This window comes from Musca domestica, unplaced genomic scaffold (assembly GCF_030504385.1).
Source record: "Musca domestica strain aabys unplaced genomic scaffold, Musca_domestica.polishedcontigs.V.1.1 8, whole genome shotgun sequence".
In the NCBI taxonomy this organism is placed as follows: domain Eukaryota; kingdom Metazoa; phylum Arthropoda; class Insecta; order Diptera; family Muscidae; genus Musca; species Musca domestica.
The window spans coordinates 6,682,518-6,696,497 of record NW_026712409.1 but is presented as its reverse complement, the minus strand read 5'-3'; the positions used below and the strand labels follow the sequence as shown (position 1 = coordinate 6,696,497).

Here is a 13,980-nt window from a genome sequence, read left to right as displayed (position 1 = left end):
TTTCTGTGCAAAAAATATTTTTTTAAAATTTCTACCTTTTGTGGGGTATGTACCAGAAGGAGTGGGCCGATATATTACATCCTAACACCAGACCTTGGGATTAGAAAAATATTGTGATGTGTGAAATTTGAAGACAATCGAATTCTTACATCACATGTCATAAGAGTTGTAATTATTTAAAATTTTGACCGTTTGTGGGGAGGTACTTGATGGCGTGGACCGATATTTTCCATTTCGCAACTGACGTAGCACTGACGCTAATATTAGGATTTGCAAAGTTGGAGCAAAAACGGATTATTGCTTCTTTTTCTGTGCAAAAAAATATTTTTTGAAAATTTCGACCTATGGTGGGGTATGTACCCGAAGGAGTGGACTGATATTGCCCATCTCCGAACGCGATCTAAGTTTGACAAAAATATTACGATTCACCAAGTTTGGACAAATACTGGATACTTCCTTCGAGAGTTATCGTGCGCACCAGCCAGCCAGGCAGGCGGACGGACGGACATCGCTAGATCAACTCCAAATGTCCTGAAATGGATTTGGCCCAAAGAGAACTAGGGTCTAAACCCGTTATTTCGACTAGGCACGTTTTAAACCTCTCTAGCCATATGACAGAGGGTATAATGATGTTTAAATAAACTCATACAAAATACGTCTTTAACCCTAAAATTCTGAATGTGTGGTTTAAGATACATTTACACTTTTGATAGATTCTGGAACCTGTTGTAGAATTTTATGACAAATAATTTTGTAGAATATTTTGACTTATTACGAACCCGTTTATCTTTAAAAAAAGGGCAAAAAAATTTTTTTTTGACCCGTATGGGGATTAAAACGCTTAGAATCAACGGATTCCTAGGAAACGTAATTCCAAAATTTCTAAAAAAGAACTTTCCGGCTCTCTCCGGTTGGTACATGGTGTTAGACAAAAATCTAACACCATGTACCAACGTATATATATTGGCTGTAAAAAACCTAAGGCATGTAAAAAACCTAAGGCATAAACTTTCACCTCTACTACTATAATTCCCAACACACATGTACGCTGATATTTACATATGTATTCCCTCATTCATTCATTCATCCATACAAAACTAAATACGCCAGCGAACATGCATAAACATATTGTAAAAGTTTGAAAGAGGACAAGCACAAAAAACAGCAGAACAGAAGGACGCATTGTTTTTGTTACACATCCTCAAGCTGGCTGGCTGTTTGGCATTTGGCGCTCTCAGTTCACGTAGCGAACGGCGCGTCAGTAGCAAAAAAGTCACGGTAGGATATTGTCACTGGTCGTTGTTTTTTCCTGCGTGCGTTCGTGAGAGTGGGTGGCCTTAGCAAAAAGTGTCTATCGACAAAACTAGAAAAAGAGGTCTACATTGAAAAAGCTACGAAAATTGAAAAAAGTTTTCAAAATTTTTTTGCAAACATTTGGTGTTTTTTAAGTGCATTATTTTTAGTGCAAAAATCAATTTATAAAAATAGTTTGGCTTTTGCCAACAAACAATAAAAAAAAAAGAAAAAAAACGCCGGTAGAATATGGGAAATAAAGTTGTTACATTTACCGAACAGCAATTGGATGATTATCAGGTATGGTGCGTGCGTGTGTGTGTGATTGGCCAATCCGACAAAAGTTTGGATTTTATTTCCAACAATTGTCCAGATAAATTAACACAAATAAATTTCAAGTGGTTTTTGTGTTATTTTTTTGTTTTTTTTTTTTTTTTTTTTTTGCAATTGGTACTGTTTTATCGAAAAGTCCTAAAGCTAAATGTCAGCGATTTTTTGGTTAAAAACCAACTATCAACGATTAAATTGATAAGAAAAAAATGAATATAAACAAAAAATTACAACAGGAAGCCCAAAACAATAGCGGAAATAGGAAATTTAAAAAAGTGTATATAAAAATATTTAATTCACGTTTGCAATTTAATAAATAAATTTGCTATTTGTGACATAGCAAAAAAAAAAAAAAACAAGGCAAAATTATATGACTTATGGTAGACCTAAATATATTCTCCGGCTTGTAACCTGGAAATATCCTTTTAGACCACATAATATATACATATGAAATTCTTTGATAACTAAGCCATGTCCGACCTTCTGTGGAAATCACTTTGGCTTGCAAACGAAATGAAGCAGATTGATAAAACATTACCAAGATGTAAAGGGCCACATAAGTCCAAGTTTAGGTATAGTCGTCATATAAGTATACCACCGGATGTTCAGCGTTTTAATGATCCTAGCAACATTGTCCAACGGAATATGGAGTTGTCACCAGAAAATTAGCAAGACAGGTTCACATTTCCCTATAACCCCCATATAACTGTACCCTACAGTACTCGGTATTTTGAGGATTTATGTCACATCTTTCGACAGAATTATTTCAAAATTGCTATTTGAAGTTCGTAATGGGTACTATGTCTTATAATAGAACATTGCATATTCATATTCATATTGCATATTCATATTGCATTTCGTTATTCGGTATTTTGCTGCTTTAGCCACATTTTTTTACGGAATTATCTCAGAATTGGAATATACGTGTTTCGGCGTTTTTAAGCTTTACGTCGGAAAGTTATCTTAATATAGCGGACAAGAATCCGCCATCTTTAACATTTTTCGAAATTTTCCCGTAAGATTCCTCGGAATCCCTGCAGTTTGGCTATATATTGTGAGTGTCTTCTACAAATTATTGATAACAATCCTAGGATTATTGAGGTCGAAAATATTAATTCATGTGATTTTATGTATTCAAGTAATTCCGCTGATAAGCAAATCGAAAAATCCTGCATAAATGTTGAAGAAATCCCAAAAATATGTTCGATTTTTTCAATTATTCCTCGTCCTTTTTTCCTGGAAAATATCGCCAAGATATTTGAATAACTAAGCTCAGGGGGTATTTTTATACCCTCAGCCATATGACTAGAGAGGGAATATATCATTTGATACGGGCAAAACGTGCCTCATTGAAATAACGGTTTTCTCTTTGGACCAAATCCATTTCAGAACATTTGGAGTCGATCTAGCGATGTCCGTCCGTCCATCTATATGACTGGCTGGATGTCTGGCTGGCAGGTGCGCACGATAACTCTTGAAGGGAGTATCTGATTTGGTCCAAACTTGGTACATTGTTATATTTTTATCAAACTTATATCGAGTTCAGAGATGGGCAATATCGGCCCACTCCTTCTAGTACCTCCCTCACGAAATGTCGAAATTTTCAAAGAAAATATTTTTTTGAACAGAAAGAGAACCGATAATCCGATTTTGCTCCAGCTTTGCAAATCCTAATATTTCAATCAGTGCTAATTCTGGTGCGAAAATGGACAATATCGGTCCACTCCTTCTGGTACCCCCCAAAATTTTGAATAATTATAACTCTTATAAAATGTGATGTGATATTTTCCGCACAGAAAGAGAAACGATAATCCGATTTAGCTCCAACTTTGAAAATCCTAATATTTGCGTCAGTGCTAGGTCAGGTGTGAAAATGGACAATATCGATCCACCCCATCAAGTACCTCCCCCACAAATGGTAAAAATTTTGAATAATTACAACTCACATAAAATGTGATGTAAGACTCCGATTGTCTTCAAATTTCACACACCCCAATATTTATATTAACCCAAGGTCGGGTGTGAAGATGAACAATATCGGTCCACTCCTTCTGGTACCTCCCCCACAAAAGGTCGAAATGTTCAAAAAATATATTATTTGCACAGAAAGAGAAAGGATAATCCGATTCTGCTCCAACTTTGCATGTCCTAAAATTTGCGTCAGTACTAGGTCAGGTGTAAAAATGGACAATATCGATCCACCCCATCAAGTACCTCCCCCACAAATGGTAAAAATTTTGAATAATTACAACTCACATAAAATGTGATGTAAGACTCCGATTGTCTTCAAATTTCACACACCCCAATATTTATATTAACCCAAGGTCGGGTGTGAAGATGAACAATATCGGTCCACTCCTTCTGGTACCTCCCCCACAAAAGGTCGAAATGTTCAAAAAATATATTATTTGCACAGAAAGAGAAAGGATAATCCGATTCTGCTCCAACTTTGCATGTCCTAAAATTTGCGTCAGTACTAGGTCAGGTGTAAAAATGGACAATATCGGTCTACTCCATCAAGTACCTGCCCCACAAACGGTCAAAATTTTGAATAATTACAATCTCATTAAATGTGATGTAAAATTCCGATTGTCTTCAAATTTCAAACATCCTAATATTTGTATTAACCCTTGGTCTGGTGTGAAGGGGGAATACATTGGTCCACTCCTTCCGGTACCTCCCCCACTAAATATTGAAATTTTGAGTACCCATGAAGCTCATAAAACGCCAAATTAACATCCGATTCCATTTAGACTTGGCGCATCTGTCGCAAGATTCATATCATATGTTTGAGTCCGATAGGAAATGGGCAATATTGGCCCATTCCTTCGGGACCTGCTCCATAGAGGGTCAAACGTTTGAATAATCTTAACACTAGTCAAAATATATTTAAATAATCGAACATAGGCTGAGGGTATATATCTGGCGGCAATACCGACTGATACTTTTTAACTTGTTTTCAAAGTTATTTGATAACATTTTTTTAGAAACCTTTTAGACAAGTATGTGGTTATTAATAAATTCGACATTGCAATGATATCAAAAGCCAATTTTAAAATCCATTTTTATGGAGATGTCTGTCTACTTTTAGTTTTTCAAAATCTACGGATATTAAACTAAAAATTTTTTTTTGATTTGTTGCTAAAAAATTTTGAAAATATGTTAAAACATCTCAAATAGGCTGCGTTCTTAAATTGTTTTTTTTTTAATCGCCATCTTACGTTAAGCATCACCAAAACATAATCAATTTTTTCTTCTTTCCTTTTTTATATATTTCCTTCATTTCGGGCAAATTTATTTAATGGCACACCACCATCACCACAACACTACCTCTGCATGGGCCATTTAATGCAATTTCATTGTGTGCCATGCCATGGGATGTTAATCATCTGCAATATTGTTACATGCCGTCCGAAAAAAAAAAACAACAACAACAATCCCAATGGAAAATACCTCATCTTGGCGATGACCACAAAGGATTGTACATTTTTCACACGCAAAGAGATATTACGGTAAGTACCGGACGGAGGTTTTTGTTTACAGGATTCTTCATCGTTGTGGTTATAAGCCGGTTATGGCCAGTTGGGATAATAAAGTTGAGCAGCAGGCAGCAGCAGCAGCAGCACCAGTGAAAGAGCACAACACCACACATTGTCGAGTCAGAGCATAATCAAGCTATACATAAACATTTTGGGAGATTTCTTTCTTTTCTGCCTTTGGAAACAGCAATTTATTGCATTTTTGGTAATGACACGCAAAATGTTTTTCAAGTTGTTCGGGGTTTTTTGTTGTTGTTGGTTGCAAAGGAAACCATAAACACAACATTATGCTGCAAGGAAGGAAGGATGAAAGGCCGGAGGGAAGGAACGCCGGGATGAAGGTAAAACCTGTCGTGACTATTCGAGTATTTAATAATTTGCGAAACTCTTTTGTTGGGGTCTAACCAAATGGCCAACACAAAAATGGGCAACCACAACATCGACGCCCCTTGGCCACAACCCACCATTGTCGCCACCATCATCGCCATTGTTGCTTTAATAGTCTGTCTCAGACTCTATTGAAAAGTTCTTTGCATTTGTTTAGAAACCATTTTAACGACCTTTTCCCCTCCATCTCAACCTCCAGTGTCCACAAACGATTTCGTGAATTACGACCAGATTTGGTGCCCCGCCAAATGACCGAGGGCCAGGCGTCAAGTGTCAAGGTGCCCCGCGAATGTATTGAGAAGATGCCCGAGCTAAAAGAGAATCCATTTCGCCGACGCATATGTGAGGCTTTTTCCCGTGATGGCCAGGGTAATCTATCGTTTGAGGATTTTCTGGATGCATTTTCTGTGTTTAGCGAACAGGCACCCAGGGATATCAAAGTGTTTTATGCTTTCAAAATATATGGTAAGTATAAAAAAAATTCTGGAATTTTTTTTAAAAATAGTTTGTTTTCAGATTTTTTTTTTTTTTTTTTGAGTAGAGTATTTTAGAGCGAGTTTAAGTAAGGCCTGTAGGAAATTTGGCTTGTAGACATTCACGTAGGAAATCTACCTTGTATGACTTTCTATCTGGAGATAATTGACAAAATTGAAAAACTTGAAGAAGTCCCAGGATAAAAAGCTCAGGGTCATAACTATAGAATAACAATATCGTTATATGGGGCTAACCCGAAGCCGAGAACCTAATTTTCAAATCTTAGAATTCAAGTATCTCAACACCATCTCAAGAGGGAGTTGTTATATGGGACTTCAATGTAACGATTAATGAAATCGTCCCCAAGAGGGAGCCGTTGTGGATGACTAAAAGGTATAATTTTTAAAAAACGAACTCAGGGGTCTTTTTCTTCAAAATTGCTAATCAAACGTTATATGGAGACATACACAAGAGACACAGGATAGCCTAATGCCCAAAGCTTTTCAGGTAGGACCTATGGAAGGAGTGTGTAAAAACCTCAAAACAAGCAAAAAACCTTTCTTTAATGACTTCAAGAGGGAGTTCTTGTAGACCGACATTAAAAGGAATCATTGGCGACATGTGGAGGAGTCTTAAAATATGTTTTAAGAGGGAGTATTTATATAACAAACTCAAAAGGTCTTCTCTAAACAGATTATCTCGAAAGCGAGGCTAGAGCGAGATATAGGAGATAGTTTATATATTTCACTTCAAGAGGGGGACGATATCAAGTTAGGGATATTATAGATTAACTCCAGTGGAAGTTTTCATGGTCGACTACAAGAGGAAATCTTTATAGACAAGATCTAGAGGGAGTCCTTAGAGGTTATCATTTTCAAGAATGCCTTAGAGGTAGAACTAAGAGGATTTCATAGCGAATTTAATTTTCGAACTCATATAGAGGCACTTTTGGAGGGGGATATTCTTTAAGGGAAGTTTTTAAACAGACGTCTTAAAAAGGACATTGTCACACCTGACGCTATTTTGAAAGACAACAAGCGACATTAAAAAGGAGTTATAAAAAATAATTGCAGAAGGAGGGTTCAGTCATGAAGGACAAGAAGATTACAATAGGAGAGCGTCCTTATACATTATCTTAATAGGAAGTTGAACACGAACCCTGAAAGTGTTCTATGCTGACGACCAAAAGGGGGTATTTTATTGTGATTTTTTGTTGTCAATCTCTGGAAGGACCAATTTTTAAAAATATCGAGATAAGTGTTTCAAATATTAAACAAATAAAAAAGTTCTGCCGGGCCGAACTCTTAATGCCCTTCATCATTGGGTAAAGAAAACATTTTAAAAGTATCTGAATTCCACCTTAAACTACAAATACCAATAAGGCTGTTCGGATAATGCTGTGATCTGGCAAAAATCATCAAAATACTGAATATCGGGAGGTACCGTTATATGGGACCTATACAAAAACGTGGACTTATGCATATAATGATTCGCCACCGGAACTAGAATCCATTATGACCCACAAATGGCAATTTTTGGACAAAACCGTGGAAAAATCTGGCAAAAATCTTCCAAATTCCGAATATCGAGAGGTACCGTTATATGGCGGCTATACTAAAACGTAGACCGATATATCTAATTTTCAGTAACAACCATCCTAGACACAAAACAAATTGTTTTACCAAATTTTTAAGCTCTATGTCAATTAATGTGGTTTGTACCGTATAACTTTATGATCAGCATATCAGGATCTACGACGAATATTTAGAGATGTTACAAACGGAATTAAAATGTTAATATACCCTCCGTTTCTAGGTGGAGTGTATAAAAAGAAAGTTATCATACTCTTCATAAGGGGTTACCCTATAGTTCTTTATAGTAGTTCAGCAACTGCATTTATTACCTACTATTTTCAAATTTCTATAGATAATTACGTTATTTTTTATAGCAAATTTTATACAATAAAGCGGTAAATCTCTTCCTTTTCTTATCGATAAATGTGGTGCGTGTCTATACTAAAAACAATATAAGTCAAATTGAACTCCATAGCATAGACAACACTAGATTTTTTATAATATTTTTAAGGGTGGCGGTTAAAATTCCAATTGGATTCTTATTGTGCCGGGTTGCTGCCTTTACTAAATGTAAAGTATGCCAATCGTTTGGCATGTTCCAGAACCTAGAGGAATGTTAAAATGAGCAAAGACATATAATATAATGAGATTGAACATTCTATTGTTGTCTTGATTCAATAGATGGCGTTAGTAAAGGACAAAATATGTCACAAACTCTGCTATTATCTATCAGACGTTGTATGACGTTTTTATAGGGATATTTAATGAGCCAATGTAGAGGGAAATGCTCTGGAATAGATTTTTAAATCCACATCTCTTCTGATGATTTTTTTGCATGTTACCGCCATTTTGGAAATTTTGAAATAATATATTTCTATAGCATTTCTAATTCCATTTTTGTCATATAGAAAAAAATTAAAAATAGAAAGAATTAAATTAATTTAAAATAGTTTCAATTTTTCCGATTTTTTCTGATATCGAAAGAAGTTGCAAAATTAGTACTTTCTTGCAGGTAATGAAACAGAAATCTTATTCGATTTTCCATCATATGAGAAGAACAAACTCAAAAATAATTAATAATAATTAAAAAAGTACTTTTGTGTTTATTTCTCCCAAGTCTTTCCCTGCCAATCTTATTTTCCCCGAAATTTCCATCACAAATGCCACTCAAAGAATTTCACATTGAGTGGTCGTTGCAGAAAATCGATATTTTCCCCATATTAATTTCATAAGAAACAATTATAAATAAGAAATGGAGTACAAAAAAGGATTAAATGAAGCATCAAATTAACAAAAGATGTTCGTTAGTGCTACGAAGAACAAAAAGCAGAAGACGAAGAGCAGGAAGGAAATAACCCTCAATGCCCAGGAGTGTCTGCGTCTGTTTAACAACAACAAGTACAATGGGAGTTGAATACCTTTTCTTTTTGTAAAATTACAAGTGGCTTTTCGGGGGAGATTTACACATGCAGCAACATAACAAATTGTCAGGAGCTTGATTGTATTATGAAGAAATCTTTACATTACCATGCTCGCACACACACACCGGTACAGACAAGCTGCTTTGTTTCTTTTGTAAATATCTGCAGGATATGAATATTGAAATGTGTTAATTTACTTGTAGTGTTGCTGGGTCCGGGGGCGAGGCAAATAAATATTGGACTGAATTGGAATATTAAAATTTTTTTTGGAGATTTAATAATGCCTTTGAAAAATATTAGACGGTCAAATATTAAGCCGTTAGGAAATTAGAATAAGACTTGAATAAGACTACAGACAAGCAGTCGAAGGTCTGCTATCTAAATGAGACCTTCTAAAGGTCTTAAGTCTATAGAGGACCTGTGGAAAATATTCAGACATCAGAGGAAAGTCATCAGGCAACAGAAACCTGCTGAAGACTTTTTTAAGCAAACAAGGCTATATAGGACATTTTTAAAGTGTATTGACTATAGAAGACTAGACTGGTGAAGGTCTCTGTTTATGGAAAATCAGATAAAGGTCTTATATTCATAGGTCTGTTTTTGTGCCCACAGAAGACCTGTAAAGATCTCCTTACAGACTTCTGGAAGTGAGACACCGGTTGGATTTCTTCGTTAGACAAAAATGACCCTAGAATTATATATGTATTCTAGCATAACTGCTTCAGAACTTATTAACGTCTCTTGCCATAGAGTCCTTTCCATATCCCTGTTGAGTACTTATTAAGGTATCTTATTGTAAATAAATAAAATCCATTGTATAACTCCTATTGTAGAAACTCTTACGGATCAAGAAAAACATATTGTTTCAGTTATTACAAGTAAAAAAATCAGCTAAGTTCGGCCGGTCCGAACTTTAAAAACCCTCCACCATTTTAAAGGTATTAAAAAAACTCCGTAGAAAAATACATCTCAAATAAAACACCTTTAATGTCGGCTATGAGAAGACGTAGATCTTTATAGTTGAAGGGTCTACCTATAGAAAATCTGATGAAGGTCTTCTATAGAGAGATGGCGTGTTGGAGGTCCTCTATCCATGTAAGAGGACCAGTAAAAGGTCTTCTGTCTATAAAAATCCTATGGGAGGTTGTCAGTTTGAGTTCTTCAGGCTATATAAGACCTGTAAAGACCTCATAGTTTTTTTTTTGCCCATAGAAGACTGAACTGATCTCCTATCTTCAAAAGACTTCTAGAAGTGAAAGTCCTGCAGGATTTCTTAGTTCGACAAAAATCATTCTAGAATCCTATCTGTATATTGGCATCATTGCTTCAGTATTTATCAGGGTCCTTTGGAATAGAGTCCTTCCATATTCCTGCTGAAGTGATTATTATTCCACATTATTCCACATACTGTCTAAGGCCATTGGTAGAATCCTTTTTGTAACTTTTGTTGTAGAATCTTTCCGGGATCAAGAAAAAAAGTAATATTTCACTTGTAACAAGTAAAAAAGAGACTAAGTTCGGCCGGGCCAAACATTTAATACCCTCCACCATTTTGAAGGAGCTTGAATAATGCCTTTAAAATCATCGAATAATGCCTTTAAAATCATCAAAATACCGAATATCGACAGGTATCATTACATGGAGGCTATACGGAGACCTGGACCTGCACAAGTAATTTTCAGTCATAGGCTGTAGTACCAATTACGAATTTAAACTTTAATCAATTCCGGTGTATAATTTTCCTAAAATCATCAAAATACGGAATATCGGGAGGTACCGTTATATGGGAACTATACGAAGACGGGGACCTGCATAAGCAATTTTCAGTCACAGGCTGTAGTACCCATTACGAATTTTAGATACGAAAGTTAAAACAATTCCGGTGAATAGTGCCGATAAAATCATCAAAATACTGAATTTCGGGAGGTACCGTTAAATGGGGGATATGCGAAGACATGGACCTGCATACGAGATTTTTTGTCATAGGCTGTAGTACCCATTACGAGCTTTAAGTACAAATTTGGAAACAACTCCGGCGAAAAATGCCGCTAAAATCACCAAAATACCGAATATAGGGACCTCCCTACGAAGACGTAGACCTGCACAGGCAATTTGCAGTCATAGGCTGTAATACCCATTACGAATTTTAAATTCAAAGTTTAAATCAATTCCGGTGAATAATTTCGCTAAATTTATCAAATTACCGAATATAGGGAAGTACTGATATATGAGGCCTATACGAAGACCTGGGCCTGCATAGACAATTTTCTGTTATAGACTGTATTTCCCATTGCGAACTCTGAATACAAGTCCGGTGAGTAATGTCTCTAAAATCGTCAAAATACCGAATATCGGGGGGTACCGTTGTATGTTGGCTATGCGATTTCTTGGACCTATATAGACATTCCAATTGCAGGGTGTAAAGGGCTTAGAAAGAACTTCTAATACGGATTTTTAGGCAATGGCATTAAAAATTTTAGCTAAAATCATGAAAATACCGAACTTAGAGAGGTACCTTTATATGAGGGATGGATAAACGATATCGTGAACCTATATAGACAATACTCTTCCAGAGGGTAAAGTACTCAGAAGAACCTTAAAATACGACATTTTAATCAATTCCGGTGAAAAAGCTCGCTAAAATTATCAAAATACCGAATATCGAGAGGTATCACAATAGGGGGGTTATAGGAAAAGGGGACCTGCATTGTCATAGGCAATAGCATCCATCTATGATCTTCAAAAATCGAAAAAAATTTTTTTAGTTATAAACGGTATGACTAAGTTAATATACCCTCTATAGCATGGTGGAGGGCTATAGAAAATACTCACCATCAGGATTTTAAAAATGGAATCGAAAACTTTTTCCCTTTTTTTATGTTTCATTTCATTACACCCTTTTACACACACTTATAAGATATACATGCGAATCTTAATCACCTCATAAGCTTCTCTGTCTTTACCCTTGGAATCCCATCTCATTCTTTGTATATTTCTTTTTTCCATTTGAACAGATTTCGATCAGGATGGTTTCATTGGACGTGCTGACCTTCTGTGCAGTTTAACCACAATGACCAAAAACGAATTAAGCCCTGAGGAACATCAACAAATTGCCGATAAGGTTTTGGAGGAGGCCGATGTCGATGGTGATGGCAAATTGTCATTTCTCGAATTCGAACATGTCATCTTACGTGCACCCGATTTCCTTTCAACATTTCACATAAGAATTTAATTGTTGAGTGTGTGGATGGGTGGGTGTGGGGGTGTGTGTGGCCTTAAAGTTGGCTAACCAGATAGGGCTAGCAACAACTCCATCTGCAGTAGATGCATCATTGAATGACGAAGAATTCTTGCATTGCAGAAGGATATGAAAGAATGTCAACCCACATACCACACTCATAAAAATCTACATATACATGTATACACAGATACAAATACAAATAAAATCAAATAGAGTTCTTAATCTGCAATCAATAAATTCAGTGCAAGAATGTTTTCTGTTTTTTTATTTTTGCATATTATTTATGGTGTTTTTGTTGTTGTTGATTTCTTTCTTTTCATTATTTGTTACAATATCACATAGTTTTCTCCAAAGGACACAAAAGTTATTTAAAAAGTAGGAGGTTTGTATTTTGTTGTTAGAAAAAATGCAAAAATAACAACAATAAGAAAAAAATACGACAACATTGGAATGCATTCTAATGTGTGTAGTTCTCGTTTGGTGGTATGTGTGAATGTAATAGAGAGGGTAAGTAGATCCAAACCCATTAAAATTGCTTTGACACTTTAAAGGGATTCGATATAGGATTCGATTCAGATAACTACGTGGGTTACATCATTAAGTTATTCTGGATATATTTCATATTTTCCGTTCTTAAACCCCTTTTTACGAAAAGACCACATTTTCATAGCCTTTTGCAGATAGCAGTTTTTTATAAGACAGATAATCCTCCCTAAGTCAGTAGATGGAAGACCTATTAAAGATTTTCCATATTTGAAAAAAAAAAAAACATAATTTTATAGATTTTTTTTGGGTCTTTCGCAGATTTTTTTAAAAAGGATCCCTCATTGGTTTTTTGAAAATGTATCCTTATTATAGGAAGGGAAAGAGGTCGTCCGCAGATGCAAAGACTTATAAAAGTCTATAATGGGTAGAAAACTTTCTGTAGATTTTTCACTAAAAGAAGACTTTTTGTTGGCCTCCATGGACAGAAGATCTTCCAGGCGATTTTTCAAGCCTACCAGCAATAGAAGAACTTTTGCAATTCATCCTTACATAGAAGGCCTTATGAAAGTCTGTCCTAGTTACAAACTTATATGTAAATTATATGTTCATAGAGGACTCTTTGCAGGCCTATCATAGAGAGCGGTTTCTGTGGGTCTCTCATTGACAAAATAACTTTTGTAGAGAACCTTCAGTTTTACTCACATTACACAGTTGATGTATATTCTTCATATACCGAACATATATTTTGTAGGTCTTTTAAAGAATAATTAAGATTATTCCGCAGAATATGATCCTTCGCACCATCAGCAGGCTTCACAAGGACCTCATTCAAGTCTTCCAAAGACCAATCAAACCAATTAACTGTTTCCCTCCGAAGTTTCCCCCAGAATGGGTGGTACATTTACAAATTGTCTCAAATAATTTTATCTGATAAAAACTGTGGTTGTGACATATGTAGATTCTTCATATATCGGGTATATTTTATAGTTTTTTTTTTAAGAATAATTCAGATCCTTCCACAGGTCTTTCCTAAAGACCTTCTGCAGGTCTTCCAAAGACCAATCGGGTCATCTAGTAGCGGGTTTCCTTCGAATTTTCCCTCAGAAGATCTGGAGTATTTAAAAATTGTAACTAATAGAGCGAATGTTTAAACCCCTTAGGGTCCAAAGCGACCTTAACCTATTTTCAAAATTTTAATTGGGTAAAGACCACAAATTTCTTGGTATGAAGCTGTG

At 35.6% G+C, this 13,980-nt stretch overlaps 1 protein-coding gene across 1 annotated transcript; it reads left to right on the top strand.

Annotated features, from left to right (window-relative positions):
- The first annotated feature begins 1,254 nt into the window (after positions 1–1,254).
- On the top strand, positions 1,255–12,490 carry LOC101890240 (calcium and integrin-binding family member 2). The gene is made up of 4 exons (XM_005178940.3): positions 1,255–1,593; positions 5,101–5,135; positions 5,749–6,014; positions 12,033–12,490. The coding sequence occupies exons 1-4, from the start codon at positions 1,543–1,545 to the stop codon at positions 12,248–12,250; spliced, it is 570 nt and encodes a 189-aa protein (XP_005178997.1). The 5' UTR covers positions 1,255–1,542; the 3' UTR covers positions 12,251–12,490.
- The last annotated feature ends 1,490 nt before the right edge of the window (positions 12,491–13,980 follow it).

What these genes read in the sequence shown, in the direction of transcription:
- LOC101890240 (XM_005178940.3), top strand. Translation starts at nt 1,543, where the DNA reads ATGGGAAATAAAGTTGTTACATTTACCGAACAGCAATTGGATGATTAT. An exon ending in AGCAATTGGATGATTATCAG is followed by an intron (nt 1,594 to 5,100) that starts GTATGGTGCGTG and finishes ATGACCACAAAG; the next exon opens with GATTGTACATTTTTCACACG. An exon ending in TTATGCTTTCAAAATATATG is followed by an intron (nt 6,015 to 12,032) that starts GTAAGTATAAAA and finishes CCATTTGAACAG; the next exon opens with ATTTCGATCAGGATGGTTTC.